The 16,853-nt window shown below is 61.9% G+C and overlaps 1 protein-coding gene across 2 annotated transcripts in view; it reads left to right on the forward strand.

Annotated features, from left to right (window-relative positions):
* The first annotated feature begins 264 nt into the window (after window positions 1–264).
* Window positions 265–16,853, forward strand: part of CARMIL1 (capping protein regulator and myosin 1 linker 1) — a 138,929-nt gene continuing 122,340 nt past the window's right edge. For both annotated transcript variants that reach the window (XM_054564707.1, XM_054564708.1), the window contains exons 1-2: window positions 265–454; window positions 3,724–3,821. In XM_054564707.1, coding sequence (XP_054420682.1) covers window positions 415–454; window positions 3,724–3,821 — 138 coding nt within the window. In that variant the 5' untranslated portion in view covers window positions 265–414. The remainder of the gene's footprint in view (window positions 455–3,723; window positions 3,822–16,853) is intronic.

Consider the following 16,853-nt stretch of genomic DNA (forward strand, 5'->3'; position numbering starts at 1 on the left):
AACCCCAGCCCCCGGCGCGCTCTCCCCGCCCTCCCACGCCTTCCGCCTGCACCTAGGGCCGCAGGTGCCCGATCGGCCGGAACAGCGGCGGAAGCAGGGGCGCAGCCGGGCCGGCGCGGGGCGGACGTGGGGTCCTGCGAGCTCTCCGTCTGTCCGTCCATCCAGCGGCCGCGGGAGCTTCTTGGAGGCGTCATGTAACCGCAGCCGCAGGCCCCCAGCGAATCGGCAACTATTTATTTATTTATTTGTTTGTTTGTTTTTGGGGCGGAGGGCAGGGGCGCGGCCAAACAGTCCCTCGGCCCGCCTTCTCGCCTCCTCCCGTCCGCACGCCGCAGCAGCCTCTCAGAACCGAGGGGTTCGGGAGGGCGGGGCGGTGGATCGCAGTGAGACCTGCGGGCCCGGCGTGGGGGAGCCATGGCCGAGGAGAGCAACGAGGTGCCCCGCGAGCTGACAGGTAAGAGGGGTCCCCGGCGCCTGCGCTCCTCGCCCCCGCGCGCCGTGCGCCCCGGCAGAGCCCCGCGCCCCGGGTCCGAGTGCTGTTGGGTGGGGCCCCGGGACCTGGGGAAGTTCGCTCCCGTCTGACCGCCTGCGGAGCCGAGTCCGGAGAGGCCGGCGCAGGGCCATCGGAGCCCGGGCGCCGTCTCCCGCCGCCACCAGGGGGTGGAGGTTGGCGGGGACGGGCCTGCCCGGGACTCGGGAGTTTCGGAGGAGAGGAGACCCCCTCCCAGCTCCCGGCCCGCGGCCCCGCCGGGGAAGTCCGGGGAAGCCCAGCGCTGGAGGTGGGAGAGCGCGCAGGCGGTGGTTTCCGGCGGTGTCCCCTTCCCCGCCCCCCCCTCCAAAGTCCCAGACGGGAGGCGTCCCGCCGACGAGCCGACTTGGGGAGGGGGCGCTGGTCTGAGTGAGGACTCAGCCTGGAAAGGCGTGGCTTCGGCCCGCAGGCTGGGAGCGAAAGGGTTACCGGACTGACGCGAACTGGGGCCGGGACACGGAGGGTTAATGACAAAAGCCTTCTTTTAATAATAATTAACCTACCTGATCTCCTCACCCCGGATCAATTAGGGAACCTGCCCGGGGTACCTAGTGCAAGGTGACCCATTGTCTGAGGTCCTTGAGGTTGTTTTTGGGGTGGCGGTGGGGGGCTAGATCTGACGCCTTGGGGTTTCGCCTAAGTTTTGTGGGGGCTGAGATGGCAGAGCTAAACTGCGGCGGGGGACAGGGTTCTCAAAACCCAGCGCGTCGGCGCGCGCGTGTGCGCTGTATCCTAACAAGGTGTGTGCGCGCGGGGCTTTGAGCCGCGGCGGCCCGAGCCCCTCGCGGTCCCTCCTCGGCACCCGCCCTCCCTGCAGCGCTGCGAGGGGGCGTGGGGCCGCGCCGACCCAGGCCGAGGGCGTCTCAGCCCTCGCCCCGCGTCTCAGGAGTCCGCCCCCCGCCCCCCTCCCCGTTCCTCCTGTAGCCCCAGCGCTTTGCGGGAGTTGGCGTGAGCGCCCCGGCAGCGACTGTGGACTGGGCAGGCGAAGCGTTGCCCCGAAGAAGCTGTGTTGCTGGGGCGGGGTCTGCAGAGGCGAACGCGGGGAGTTCTGCTCCCGCGTTTCGGGCGGGGAGCCGCTCCTGCCCGCGCGCCACGCCCCCGCCGCCGCCGCCGCCCCGGCCCGGTGGCGTCTGCTCTCAGATAAGCATCAGCTGCCGCTGCAGCAGGGAGTGAGTGGTCTGTCCGGTTCTGGAGCCCAGACCTTCCCCGCGCCCTGCCCGGAAGCGGAAGGGTGTCCTGGGCTCGGGCCGCTGGCCGAGCGCGGCCCGGGAAGCGGGGGCTGCTGCGGAGCCACAGGGGTCGGGGGAGGCAGCCTGGGAACGGAGTGCGGGGCGCTGCGAGGGCCCCGGAGAGAGGGCGCCGAGGGGCGGGCGAGGTAAGGCACCTGCTCAAACGCTGCTGCGGGGCGCTCTGAGAGCTGCCTTAGGCCCTCGCCTGGAAGTGGGAGTTTTGCGCGTATGGGGTCCGGCCTGTCTTTCAGCCAAGGGCCCCGCGCTCTGGCGGTGCGCCCAGTGTGGGCTCTCTGGGCTCCTCAGGCTGCAGAGGGCATGCCTGCGCCCGGTTTCATCTCTAATTTCAAGTGCTCACGAGAGTTCCTCTCTGATCGATTCAGAAGGGCGAGCCTTTGAAAACTTCAGTCTGTGGTAACCCCCCCCAAGGCATTTAAAAATGTATTGTGTACTTTTCTGCTTATGGAAGTAAGACAGGCTATTTATTGAAAAAGCAAAGTGTAGCCGTGGCCGGTGTGGCTCCGTGGATAGAGCACCCGCCTGCAAACCGAAGGGTCGCAGGTTGGATTCCCAGTCAGGACGCAGGCCTGGGTTTCAGGCCAGGTCCCCAGTAGGGGGCGCATGAGAGGCAAGTACGCACGATGTTTCTCTCCCTCTCTTTCTCCCTCCATTCCCTTCTGTCTAAAAGTAAATAATTAAAACCTTAAAAAAAAATAAGAAAGCGAAGTGCAGGGGAGAACAAGAGGAAAACGCCCCCACCCGGCCGCTCGGAGGCAGCTGGGCTGACCCGCCGTGCGTGACTGTCTGGCGTCTGCACGTGCTCATGGTCTGCAGTCGGGCTCCGATGTGCGCGGGGCCGTCGGAGAGTCAGTTCACAGGTCCGGGGTGCGGAGGGGCAGCGGGGCGCTGAGACGCGGCGCTCGACGGCCGTGAAAGACCTTGAGTGACGGACGCGCTGCCAAGTCTGGGTGCGTCCTCAAAGGAGTGCGACTCCCAGGCCCAGAGTGACCTGGTCACACCTGGGGTTTGGAGGGGTCACTTTGGTTATGGAAGGGACCGGGGTCGATCGGTTGGAGGTCAGGGACTTGGTCTTGGCAAGAGGTTCCGAGGCCTGGGGGAAGGTCAAGGTCAGGGGTCAGGAGCTGTGTAGGAGGCAGTTTTGGGAGAGGTGGTGACTGGCCACCTACCTGAGAGAAAGGAGTTGAGGACAGCGGCCAGAGGCGGAGGGGGAGGAGGGGGAGGAGGGGGCGGAGGAGGGAGGCGATGAGTTTGGTGCGGGACCTGTCCAGTTTGGGGGGCTCCTTCCTGCCACCATCCAAATTTTCAGGTCTCCCTGCCTCCCCCTCCCCCTCCGTCCTCCCCTTCCCTCCCTCCTCCCCTCCCCCCCCATTCTGTTGCCGTTTGGCTGCTCTGGGGTGCCATGGCCTTTTTGGAAGGACAGGTGGCCAGGAGCACCCTTCCCCGGCTGCATTGTTCGGTCCAGTTCTGGTTCTTTGCCTTGTTCCTGCCCCTTGGTGACGAGGCGGTCCCAGAACGTGGGCCTGTCTCTGGGGCCCTGCGCCGCACACAGGGGCCGGGCAGGAGGTGGCCAGCCGAGCGAGGGTGCGGGCTCCTCTTGCGCCGTGGCCCGCGGGCAAGTCCCTGCTCCGTGACGCTGCCCGACAGGTGCTCCGGTGCCTCTTGCATGTGCATCCTGTTAGCCCAGCAAGATCACATCACGCCTTGCGTGGACTGCGGTTACGTCCCATGCTTTCCCATTGGCCTCACCGCTGGAGCACCCAGGGCAGGTGCCACGCAGGTGGTCATTAAATACAGGATGATACCGATCAGGCTCGTTAAAACAAGCAAATAATTTACAAAAAACAACAATGAAAACAATCAAAAATCCTCCTCCTAAAGCCCTCTGTAACCCCATGCACTTTCTAGTTAATAGGAGTTTGTAATGAAGCTCTTCCCTTCTTCCAGAAAGCATAAAGGATGTTATTGGCAGAAAGATCAGAATTGGAGTGAAGAAGAAAGTCAAGTTGGAAGTTAAGGGGGACAAAGTTGAAAACAAGGTGCTGGTAAGTGTCCTCGTCGTTTAAAGAAAATGTTTGGGAATGAAACTGTGTTTCCCCTCCTTTGGTTTGATTGCTTCAGTTTCATGCAGCCCTTGTTCTGTTTTATGCGAACGTTCTGAGGACCATCTTTGTCCTGGACGAACTGGAATATTTGTTCTTTGAAAGTTTAAAGGGGAATGGCCCACGTTTTCGACACTGGAGCGTGTACGGTCGTGCTTCTCACGCGTGCGGCGGCCGCCGGTGCCGGGGTTCTCCGGGCCTGTGCGCGCATCGCTGGACCTGCCGGGACGGCCCCGGGCGTTATCGTTCGTGGCACCTGACGTATGACCTCGTTTGTCAGGACTGAGAGAGAAGTGTAAAAAAAGGTTGTCTCTGGCCAGCTGAATTATTTAGCTAAATTTTCTCAAACGCTGTATTCAAGTCCCTCTAATGGGGGATGATCTGAGAGAGAAGAAAACATTTGTCCTCCCACGGTGCTTTTCAGTGTTTTGGAGGGAAACATCTGCTGAGATTGAGCTTGGGGTCCCCCCGCAATTTGCAAGAGGAGTTGGGGGGCTGAGGGGTCGGGCCCCGCCAGGCGTGCTGGCTGCACCGAGGTCGGGGTGGCGGGGCAGCGTGGGACCTTCAGAGAGGCAAATAACTTTAGGTGGTACTTTAGTGGCTGAGATTGTGGAAACCCTAACTTTAAGCTCAAGTGAGTGCGTCCTGCGTGTGTGTTTGTTGGAGACAACGTTCTGTGCATCCTTTTGTCGCTGGGGCTTTCCGAACGCCCGGGAAGGCGGACTCCGGTGCAGTGAACCGCGCCCTTTCCTTCCGCTCCGGCCCCTCGCAGCCGGTGCTCCGCCGGTGCCTTCCCGCCTCCCCTCAGGGCGCCTTTCTTCCCCTGCAGGACTTTAGAACCCGTCCCACGCTCATGCCGTCGGAAGAGAATATTTTTTAATATCCTGTTTCTTCCTTTGGAATCCGGAGGGTCTTTCTGATGGCTTCTGCCTTGAGGATCTTTCCCGCTCTCCTCCCGCCTCCCTGCGGCGGCCAGGGCGTGGCCGGGCCGGTCTCCCTCTGCGTTCCCGTGCGCACCGGGCGGGAGGGCAGGGAAGCCGAAGTGGGAAACCCGAGGGACCTTTGCCCAAAACGTGTTCACGGCCACGGCCCGCAAAGGCCGCCCGCGGCAGAAAGGGGCCGCCTGTTTTCCTTGGCTTTGATGCAGGCGCGGCTTCCGGGAAGCGAGCTTCACTCAGCGGCCTCCCACTGGGGGCCGCGGTACTGCGGGGGGCGGGGGGGCCGTGCACAGAGAAGGCGCTCTGTGTCTGCCACGTCGAAGGCCGGCCTCGCGCCGGTCTGACCTGGTGGGAGCTGTGTTCCTGCGTGGCCACCGTGCGGGGCACTAAGGGGGAACCCCTATCACGAGTGCAATTGACGAAGTTAAAATTTCAAAGACAGATGTAAATGTTCCACCTAATGAAGTCAGTACCACCGAAACGTAGTTATGATGAGGACGTAGCGTCAAGGTTTTGGGGGGCGGCTCGTCTCGACATTAGCGGACTCTCATTAATTACAGAAATATTTGAATTTAAGTCATTCTCTCCCCTAATCTGGAATCTGAGCGGTTTTGGCGTAAACGTGTCCTGGCTGCTCCTTCCTTGCTCGGGCAGGACTTATTCATAGAAATAGTCAAGGCCTGACAAGCTGCAAGTTTGAGCAAGATGGTCTACGAATTCACCTTGAGTTGCTGATCCTGGAGTTTCTGAATTTTGAGAAATTCAACTACTTAAATGAAAGCCCCCGGGGACGCCTAGCACGTGCACCTCCGACGCTCCTGCGGTTGCCCGTCCGCCGCCGCAGGCTCCCACGGCCTGTTAACGCTGCTCCTCTGAGCCTCCTTTCTGTGGCGCTGTGTGTTACTGCTCCCTGTTTTTTACACTTTGAGATTTTTGCCATTTCTGGCTTCTCTTTGGGGTGGGGCTTCTCTTCCTCTTCCTTCCTCTCTGGGCCGTAAGAGCGAACATTCACGGAACGCTGGCTCTGGGCGGACCACCTAATTCCGCTTCTCCTCCTCGGATCAGCAGCAGCCCCGGGCCGGGGGCCGGGCAGGCACGCCTTCCAGCCCCGTGGGGGGAGCCTGAGGTTCCCGGAGGCTACAGGCCAGCCAGCTAGTGGGTGACCAGTTTAGGACTCATCAATGAGAGTGAGGATGTGAACCCGCTGTGCCTGTCTGCCTCGCCCTGTGCTCAAAGCAGAGAGAAGGCGCCCTTGGCTGGCTGCTCCGCGGGTGCGCATTTTCAGCCAGTGACCACGGCGACTCGGGCCTTGGAAGAGGCAGCCTCCCCTGTCCACTGGACTTGACGTCCTCAGTCGATACATCCACTTGTTCCCCGTTCACGGAGTCCCCGCTGTGTGGCAGACGCGCGGTTTGGTTTGGACGAGGTGCCCGCGGAGTCTGCCTTCCTGGGACACAGAGCCATGATGTGTGCTCTGAACAGAGTGACTGGGGAGGGGACAGCACAGCGGAGAGGCCCTTCCTCAGGCCTGAGGGTCAGGGACAACATCCAGGAGGAAGGGTGGAAGGGTGCGCCAGCCGGGGACGGAGCCGCGTCCCGGAAGCCAGAGGCAGCTCTGCGTGGCGGGCCACGCTCACTCCCTCCCCGCGGGCTGCTGGAATGGCAGGTGGAACCTGGGACTGGTTAGGCAGGTCTCTTCCTGCCACCTGTTTCCAATAACATCCACATGGACCCCGCCCTCCCTTCCCCAGGGAGGAAGCAGAGGTCAGGGCCGAGGACTTGAAGTCACACCTGTTGCCAGAGGCAGCCTCGCCGCTTGCAACAATGTTAATCCCTCCTCTGATGAAACAGTTATCACAGCCTCCGGTTGCGAATGGCCTTGGGGACTGACCAGGCGGCATTTAGACACTGCTGAGCCATGCCTCCCGGGTGAGGGACACCCCCCCAGGCCGAGGTGGGAACCTGGGCCTGCTTCCTCCTTCCCTGCACCCCCTGCCTTCACCGAGGGGTGGCGCTCACTGCTCCGCCGGCCCAGGGAGGCTGCGTTGTCCTGGCGCCTGCTGAGCAGCGCCGGTGCGCCTGACCGGGTCCAGAGCCGCTCAGGTGTGCTCAGGTCAAAGCGAGCGGAGGTGCCTCAGGTGCTCGGGGTCACGGATGTTAGTCCATCAGGGTGTTAGCGACGAACCCGTGACTTGGCTGCTCCATGTCTCAGCGCCCGTGTGCCTTCTGCATGGCTGAGGCCGAGACGAAGGAGGCCGTGTTCCCAGGCGCCCCACGGCCGCAGGCTGGGCGCCGGGCCGGCTGGCGGGGGCCGCCCACCCGGAGGGGCACAGGCCCCGCGCCTGTGTCTGTGCTCCTTAAACTCTTCCCCAGGCTCCCACCAGCTAGTGAGTCCTCACCCACTGGCCACCGTACCCGGACTTTGAAAAATTGTATTTGAATTTATGAATTCTTTTAAAACGGAACTTTTTATCTTTAGGTTTTACATGCAGTTATCAGAAACAGCACAGAGAGAGCCTGTGTCCCCTTGGTCCAGTTTTCCCTGTCTTGCGAAGTCAAGATACAATGTCACAACCCGGGTGTGACGTGGGCGCCGTGAAGCACAGTGCGCCCATCACCGCGGGGCCCGCGCGGCCTGCCACAGCCGCGCGCGCGTGCGGCCGTCGCCGCTCTGACCCCTGGGAGCTGCCCATCTGTCCTCCATTTATCTTTCATAAATTCTCACTGGAGGACATTATTGTTCTGAGACAGAGAGGGAGACAGAAACATCACGTGCGCCCCGACCGGGGGTCGAACCCACAGCCTTTGGCTGTACGGGGCGATGCTCCAACCGACGGAGCCCCTGGTCGGCGCGGTTCTCCATTTCTAAGATTTTGTTACTGCAAAGTGTCCTATAAGCGTCCTCACGCAGCCTACGCCAGTCTCTCGCCCGTGGCGCTGGCCTTGCGGGTGGTTTCCCGCTTTGGGACCGTTAGGAATTAAACTCCGTAAAAACGTTTGGTTACAGGCATTTGTGTGACAGGAGGCGTCCTCTCTCCCTGGTCAGCGCCGAGGAGCCCAGCGGCAGGCCTGCGCCCTCCGCTGCCTGTGGAGTTTCCCAGGCAGCTGCGCGGCTTCCCCAGCCGGCCCGGGGAGCGGGGGAGGGGACGCCTGCCGCCCTTGGCAGCTCTCCTTATTGTTTGGCCTTTATTTTTTTCCCCTAGGACTAATGGTTGAAAGAAAAGTATGTCAGGAGGAAGCAAGATCCCCCGCGACCTCCTCCCCCCCCCGGGCTTCTGCTGCTGCGTGTCTTGGGCAGGAATGTGGTGTCCCTCTCTCGAGGGCGGTGGCCCTGGCGTGTGTGGAAGGTCCCTTCTTGGTCTCCGTGTTGTTTGTTCTGTTTCGCTGTGGAATTTGGATCATCTTGCGTTTCCCAACCCTGCGTTCTTCCACGCCCCTCGTCAAGTGGGCCAGAGGCTGGCCTTCCGTGCTGGGGGGACCGCGCAGGCCGGGCCGGGACAGCGCCTGCGGGGTCTGCCCTGGGGGGCGGTTTACCTGCGTCCGTTCACACGGCGTGCCATGGGCCACTTGTTTTCACTTGTTTTCTTTTGAAAAGTTAACCTGGAGTCCCTTTAACATGGCTTTTCCGGTTTGGTTTTTTATTTATAGCTTTTGAGCCTCTTAATCAGACCTGATTGGCATACCTGTCACCTGATTGGCATACCTGTCAGGTAACTTTGAAAATGTTGGAAGGTGTAGGGCCGTGGCGTTGGGTGATGTGCGCATTAAAATACGGCGGCGGCGGTGCCCTTTTTCACTATTGAAAACATAAACCCTGTTGCTCCCTGCCTGTTTAAAAAGCACACGTTTGCTCAGCACCGGGCCCCCTTCGCGATGAGCTGCCTACGTCTCAGGGGCTCCCGCAGTTGGAAGGCCTGTCTCTGTGGCGCCGGGCCCGGCCCTCGTGCCGCTGGCCCATGCGGTCCCCTGCTCATCATTCGCGGCTCTGAGGCCGAGCTGGGCTCCGCAGCAGCGCGTGCGGGGCTGCCAGGCCTCCCACACGCCCCCGCCAGAGCCTGTTTTGTAGCTCCTTTCAGGTGACATCAGCCTTGGCCGGTGGTTTCCGGGCGTTTTTTGAGAACCCCAACAGCACCCTTTGCAGACACGTAACTTTTCCACGGAACTCGCAAAGGAGCGACGGTTTCAGAGGACGGGCGCATTTCACAGGGTCACAGCGAAAGCCACCCGTGACTCACGGGGCTGTCCGGCTGGACGTGAATTAGAAACAGAAGGGAGGTCGGGTTTTGTTTGGGCCGCGTGGGTCGTAGACGCCCCCGTTCGCCGGGGACGTGGCGCGCGGGTCACACGGTTTTGGAAACAGCTAGTTTCGCAATCTCAGGCCGCTTTCCCTGTAAACAGAGACGGCAGGAGACGCTTTAGACGCAGGTTCGCAGGGAAGCGGGTCATGCTCAGCACAGGCTCCCTCTCCGCTGACCTCCAAAATGCTGCGTGTGGAGCGGCCCAGCGGGTCCCGGCTCTGCGTGTGCTCCGGGGGTTACAGTCGGGCCCGTGCGGTGCGTGCCAGGTGCTGGCGGGTCGCGGTGGCACCGGGGACGTGGCTGGGAGATCATCGTGCGGCCCTGGCCCCTTCCCCCGCGGAGGCTCCTGCCCCCGTGGGGTGGGGGGGTAATTTGAACAGTCCTCTTTGTGGTACCAGGAGGAGTCTCAGCTTTTAAGGATCGCTTACAATTCAGTGCATAGGTAATTCTCAGAGCGCCTGGGTGAGGTTACATGGCTTAGAAAACTGAGCTTAGGAAAGAGAACCGCCCTGACGCGTCTGCGGAGGTATCGCCGCGCGCCCGCTGCTGCCAAGGGCGCTGGCCGACGTCCGGAGGATTCAGACCGAATCCATCCTCAGGCACCTTGGGCTTTGCCCCCCACTCAAAACCAGAGTCCGCGCCCACGGACGCTGGGCCGCGGCAGGGACGCCCCGGTCGGGGCCGCGGCCCCCTGCCGTCTGAGCGGCCGGTGCATCCTGCTCTCTCCCCGCCAGCTGCCCCAGTTTCTTCTGCGTTGGGTCGGGCGGGTCAGATGACCTTGGGCAAGAAGCTGTTGAATGTATACCAGCCCGGGTGTAACTTTTCATCGTTCTTGAAAAGATACTGTTTTCCAGCCTCTGGGATTTAGTCCCCTGGGGCCAGGGACTGCGCGGCCCTGGGGAGGTGGGGGAGGTGGGGGAGGGGCGGGAGGAGTCTCTCGGGAGAGGGGCCTCGAGGGCCGGGCGGAGCCAGGAGATGTAACCGAAGTGTGGACCGAACATTCTTCGCAGTTACACAAGGGTTACAGAGAAGGCAAAACAAAGGCCGCTAGTGAAAGGTTACTGTGGCGCCTTTCTGTTTCCATTCATTGGAAACACTGTTCCTAGTGACTGTTAAAGGAGGCTGAAGAGGGGCACATTGTCTCAGTCTTCGTTCCTGGGCCCTATCTCTCCCTCCATCTCCCTCCACCGCTTTCCCGAGGCTGAGGAAAGGAGGCAGAGCCAGGGCCCTGGCGGGGGTGTGAGCGTGGAGGGGACGCAGCGGACCCCTTCCGCCCCGGGCCCTTCTCCTCATCGCTGTCTTTGGAGAGTCTTTTTCTTTTTCTTTTTTTGGAAAACATCATCTGCTGGAGACCCTTGGCCCAGGTCTCAGAGGACCTGGGTGGCCGTGGGCGGGGATGGGTCGTGTGTCCTCCAGGGGGGCCTGGTGTGGGCAGACTGACCTGGGGAGCCGCTCACAGAGGCCGCTGGCGACGAGGCCTGGCTGGGGCGGGGCTGGGGCTGGGGGCGGGGCTGGGGGTGGTGCGGGGCAGCGCAGAGCCCTCCCTCCCCCCCAGACCTGTTGAAGGAAAGGCCTGCGACCGCCTCACACAGCCTCACGTCGCCTGGGAGCCGAGGCCGCCCTTGTGTCCTGTGTGTCTTTCCAGTTTCCATGCACACGCTGCCGAGCGGTGGAAAACGTCTCCCTCTAGTGCTTTACGTTGTACCGGGGCTGGCCAGGCTGGGCGGCTGCTGGCCACGTGGGCCCCTCCCAGAGCCTGCATGCGCACAGCTGCCTGCGGGGGGCGCTCTCCCCGCGGCCCCCGGCTCTGCCCCGCAGGGACGGAGGTCCCTCCTCACAGCCGGAGACGCAGAAACGAGACGCTGAGGTCCGCAGCCAGTGACAGTGTAAAGTGTTCGTGCCCCTCCCGCCATACACACCTGGGCGCTGAGAGGTACCCATGAGAACAGCGGCGCCCTTCACTCTCAGATGCGGCTGGGGAGGCGGAGGAGGGGACGGAGGCCAAACCCCAGTGGACTGGCCGTGTCTCGGAGGGGCAGGTTGGCTGTTGGCAAAGCTCTCGGTTTGGAGACACTCCCTGCCCAGCCCCTGTTTTGTGGCAGGGACATGAGCCGCCTGTCAAACCACTGGGGCCTTATGTTCCTCTTGGTCAGTGGACCAATCGCTTGGACATCTGTGTGTGGTATGTACTGGGCGCTGGCCATGTGCCACGTCTCTACTGGTGACAGTAACAACTGAAAGCGTCCCATGTCCAGAGAACGTAAAACCCAGGTAGCGGTACTATGTGAGTTCTACGCCACCGCTTCAGCCCCGGGACGTGTGGTCACGGTGGAGGGCGGGAGCTGTCCCCTGCGTCCGCCCTCCTCACAGCCCTTGGTTCCCACGTGGCCCAGGGAACTCCGAGGCACAGATTGAACGTGCGGCGTCCTCATCGAAGGCCCGTCCCTGTTAGCAACACTTTTATTCGGCTGCTTTAGCACAAGAGGATACACAAGGTCTGTCCCGAAAAAGTCCAGCCATTGTTACTGTAACGAGAGCAGATTGTGTGACATCGATGCAGCCTCGCAGCCGAGGAGAGCGGACTGGACTGCGCATGTGTGAGCAGTGACGACTTCACTGTGTCCGTCAGTGGGGCCATGGATGCTGTTGAGTGAGCGTGTGCTGTGTGGCCGCTGCATTCAAAAGGACCGAGCAAGTAGAGCAACGGAATGTGCATCCGAGTTTGCGTTAAGCTTGAACATTCCTCTGCGGAGGCTCTTCGGATGATGCAGGAGGCCGCCGCTGTGGGCAGCTGGGGATTGGAGCTTCATCACGACAGTGCGCCTGCTCGTGCATCCCATTCGGTGCAGTTTGTTGCAAAACATCAAACCACCCAGGTGGCTCAGCTCCCCCGACAGCCCAGATGTGGCGCCCTGTGACGTCTGGCTTTTCCCCAAACTGAAATCACCTTGAAAGGGCAGACATTGCAGACTGTTGCTGAGGTTCAGGAAGACACCACAGGGCCGCTGATGGCGACGGGGAGACCTGTGTGAGGCCCCACGGTGCCTGCGGTGAAGGGGTCTGAGGCCCCATGAACAATGTTCCTTGTATCTTGTATCGTCTTCAATAAATGTTTCCGTTTGTCATGTTGCGTGGCCGGACACCTTCTGGACAGACCTTGTGTGTCCCCCCAGACAAGAGACCAGCGAGCTGCTTTTCAAATTTTAGGTGTCCTTTCTCTTATTCCACCCACATTTTTCTTTTTCTCCTGGGAAAATAGCCAGGATGATTGCAAAACAAGCTTTAAAAAAAAGGCAAAACTTCATAAATGAAGAATGTAAACTGAGGCCACACCCATAATGAATGCATTTTAATTCCTAACACATTGTTTTCTGGAATGTGTCCTACGTCTCTTCAATTGAGGAGATTTACTCGCCGGGGAGATTACCGTTCTGATGTGGAAACTTTCTTTTGGAGCTTGTATCTTTCTCCGCGGCAGGGGCGACCCCGGGGGGGGGCTTTTGGGACCGCACACCCCCTCCCAGCTCGCTGCCTCCCTGGTCCCCCCCCCCCCACGCCAGGGGTGACTGGAGCCCGCGTTTGAAGCGCTGCCCAGTGGTTCGGAGGGTCACGTCACTTAAGGAAACAGCAGTGCCCCGCCTCGGCGGCCCTGCAGGGCCTGAGACTTCCCCGTGTGACTCAGCGAGACGGCTGGGGAGGGGGTTTGCGGGCAGGACCGGGAGGAACCTCTGTCTCCCTTGCTGCGTGGAAGGGCCTCAGGCAGGGGGTCGCTGGATCCCGCCCGTCCCCGCAGCGGCCAGCCGCCCCGTGAGGACTCTGCAGAGACGCCGCCAGCGGGGCTCTCCGCCCACGTGTCAGCGCGCCAATCCCTTTCCTTTTCTCCCCGCACGGACGCAGTCGTCTCCCCAAGTGTGGGAAAGGTTAGCTCAGGAGAAAACAAACTGTACTTAGACTTGCAAAATGGGTGGCCTGACTGTTTGTCCGGAGCGAGGGGAGGGCCCCTCCTCCCCCACCCTTCCTGCCCTCGCAGCCCGTCCTTGGGGACAGCCTCCGGGGACCAAGGTGCCCACAGGCCTGAGTGTGGGCAGTGGCTTGGCTTCCTGGCCACGCTGCTTCCCTCACCACATTGTATTTTTAGTGCCAGCGGCTGGGTGGCTCGGGCTGCAGGTCCAGCGGGTAGAGGGCGCCTGGCCTCAGACCACTCTGGCCGGGGGACGTCTTGGGTCAGCCGGGCTGTGGGGCGCGCATGGTGGTCGAGCCCGAGGCCCCCCCCACCCCAGCAGCCCACCTACGGGCGGACAAAGACCTGCTTGTGCGCAGCCACGGGGCAGCGTTTCTAAGATCTTTAGAGCTTTTCCCTGGGAAACAGTTGTTCTTTTAACCGGTTCTTGGTAAAAACCAGAAAGTAGTGCATTTAAGAAAAAATAGCTGCCTTGAACTTCCAAGCTGCTGCGCCTCGGGCTCAGCCTTCGGGCTGCCGGCCAGGCCTCTCCCGTCGGTGGCCCTTCCCCGCTCGGGTGGCCGGGGCGCCGGGGCCGCGAGCCTCAGCAGGCGCTTTGCTCCCGGCCGAGAGCCGGGCACCAGGTCCTCTTCCTTCCTTCCTTCCAGTCGGCCTTTTCCTTGTTCCCGTGGGCAGACACGCGAGGGCGGGAGAAATGCGCAGGTCACGGGACGTGGGGATCCTGGAGGGGTCCAAACGGTTAGGCCCCCTCCTGCCTGACCCTCACAGCAGCTCCTTTCTCTCGCTGCGCGGACACGGCGCCGCCGGCAGCCCCGGCTGGGCCTCCCTCGCCGGCAGTGTCCCCAGCATGTCCCGCCGTGTCCGTGACGGAAGCTTCTCCATCCCACGGAGCCAGGACAGGGAGCCGCCAGGAGAATCCGGCGGCGGGGGGAGGGGAGACTGCGGCGTAGGGCTGACTGCAGGGCCCAGCCAGGGGCGGGCAGGTGCCCAGCGAGGCCGCCTCCCCAGGGGCGGCTCCCAGGCCTCCGCCGTGTGGCAACTCGGCCACAGGGCCCAGAGAGGCGGCAGAGCCAGGGGCTGAGGCCAGGACCACCCGCAGTGACCGAAGGCCCCGGCTCCGGCCCCGACCGGCCAGAGGAGACCTGGGCCCTGCACAGGCACCTGGGGCAGGACGGCTGCTCCGCCGGACCCTCCCCTAGGACGCCCGCCTGCAGGAGCGAGAGAAAAGCCGCAAGACCAAGGACCTGGCGCTTGCCCTCCATCTTGGGAGCCCCCCCCCCCGTTCCCCCGCCCCCGCCTCCCTGCACTTCCTAGACTCTAAGGGGCCCTGGTCCCGCTCGCCTTGCAGCGGCCTGGGCTGCGTGCGCAGGGAGCCCACCTCGTTCCGCTCTGTTCACGGGGACCTGCCTGCTGGGGCTTCCCTTGGCCGACTTCTTGCTCTGACTTCTATGAATATTTGCAAGAAACAAAATAACACGTTTTATGCACATTGTTAAAATACGGTCCCGGCAGGAGGGAGGCCAGGCCTCCTGGTTCACAGAAGCAAGTGCCCTTCTAACGCATGGCCTTCAGGGTGTGCGCAGCCACGGAGGCAGCTCTGGCTATTCGGCCAGGGCCCGTGGCAGCGTGTTTGTGGGACGGACCCCGGTCACCCCTTCGGAGGCTGGGGCTGGCGTCTTGCGTCCCCGCCAGCGGAGCACAGCTGCTCCGTCACTCGTTCCTTTCTTTCCCCTCGGTCGTACCTTCACACACTGGCGACTGTGTTACAGGAGCTGCAGGCTGCCTCAGGGTTTAGGGCTATTTGGGGTCCCAGCTCAGAGCAGGAAGGTGCAGCCCGATGCCCTCCGTGTGGGCGGGAGGAAGAGCACAGAGAGATGGTGTGGCCATCAGGCCGGTGACCCGGGCCTTCCGGTCCCCTGTCTGCTGGCCGTGGCTCAGGCAGAACTCCAGGTGGCCAGGAACCGCGGAGCCAGCCCCTGAGCGCCACCGGTGAGGGGCCTGTGGGCGCGCCTCCCCCCTGCCTGCCCCTGCTGCGGTGTCGGGGGGGACATGGGTCACCGTGGGGCAAGACCTTCCGCTGTCACCTGCAGAGCCGGACGCCCATGTCACACCGGGAGTTCCTAAGGCAAAGTACTCATTATAGTGAAGAATCGGACATCTCAACATTCATGTTTTTATTTACTTTTCTTGCTCAAACTTGTCTGTCCTCCGAGACGCCCGCTCAGAAGAAGCGCGTTCCTGGAGTCAGGAGGCTTTGGCGAGTATGTGCGAGGGCTTGCCTGTGGCAGGTGCCCCACTGAGGCCGCCCGGAGTAAGAACTCCTTTTTAATCCTCATCCGAGGCCACGTTCACTGATTTTAGACAGAGGAAGGGAGGGGGCGAGAGAGGGACAGAGAGAAGGAGAGAAACATCAAGCGGTTGCCTCCCACATGCGCCCCGACAAGGGACCGACCCCGCAGCCTAGGCATGTGCCCTGCCCGGGAATCGAACCCTAGACCTTTTGGTGTACGGGGCGGCGCTCCCGCCAGCCGAGCCCCCCGGCCAGGGCGAGGGTGTCCAGCAGGGCTGACTGTAGCTACGGTGAGCTAGGTCCGCAGGAAAAGCTAGAGTCGGTCGGGGTAGGGTGATGGCCGTGGTGGCTTTGCTGGGCCAGGAGCCCTGAGCTGAGGTGAGGACGCGGGGAGAGGCAGCCGGGAGGTCGGCCGGCGGGAAGGTCCCAGGGGCCCTGGTGAGGGGCGGGGTGGGGAGCTCGGAGGGGACTGTGAGCAGCAAGGTGGTAACAAACTTTGCTTCCGGGAGGAACGCACCAGCGCAGTGCGATTGCAGGATACTGTTGCAAACGCCCTCCTTTTGCTATTGTTGTAAGCAAAAGTAACGTACAGCGTTACTTTACTTAGTCCCTTGCTCAGTACATATTTGCAGCAGGAGCGGGGAGCTGGCCCTTTATCCGGGATCAGAGGCAGTCAGACACTCTTCCGGGGGCTGCGGGTGCGGTTCCAGTGAGCTGCTGGGCTCACTGCCGCGCACCCCTGGAGACCAGCCCCCCGTGCCGGCCACGAGGCGGGCTTCCCTCCCCGTGTGCTGGAGCATGACTTCCAACTTGAACAGTTGCCGTTGTGGGAGGCAGGGACGCATAGTCTGTGAAAGTGTGGTGCCGTGGTGCCGTGTACTGCGAGCTGCTTAATCCGCAGGCGTTTGAGGAAGTGGCATCTGCGTGAAGGCCGGCAGCTGATGATCTTGAAGACAAGCCCTGGGAAAGGCAGTCACCTCCAGGTTTCAGGGGTTCGCTGCCGGCCTGGTTTTGTGGAAACAACTTGTGTTCCGTGGCATTTTTTTTTCCCTCCCCAGCTTTCCTATGCCATTGTTTTGACTTGTTTAGAAGATACTTTACTTCTTAAAGAGACCGATTTGACCAATCTGGGGAGTTGGACTGACTCTAGGAGCTAGGAATTTGAAGTGAGTTCCTTCTCTCGTTGCGAGATTCCTTACGTGTTCCCGCATTCGCCCGCCCACTTCTGCAGTGGAAGCCCAGTGGGCGCCATGTGTGGGCGCGGGGCTGGGTGCGTGGCGAACGCACGCAGCAGGTCTGGCTCGGCCGGCCCGCCAGGCAGTGAGGCAAACACAGGCCGCACGTCAACACGCGCACGCTAATGGGGCAGAGCTACCAACTGTATTGAAAGGTGTCTAAAGGTGGGGTGGGGGCTGGGTAGGGCTGCAGAGGAGAGGTTTTGGGGTGCTTTCCCCCTGAGGGGGAAGAGAGGACACTCATGGGAAGGAG

The sequence above is a fragment of the Pteronotus mesoamericanus genome, unplaced genomic scaffold, assembly GCF_021234165.1.
Source record: "Pteronotus mesoamericanus isolate MK-2021 breed Mesoamerican mustached bat unplaced genomic scaffold, CSHL_Meso_final scaffold_99, whole genome shotgun sequence".
Taxonomy (NCBI): Eukaryota; Metazoa; Chordata; class Mammalia; order Chiroptera; family Mormoopidae; genus Pteronotus; species Pteronotus mesoamericanus.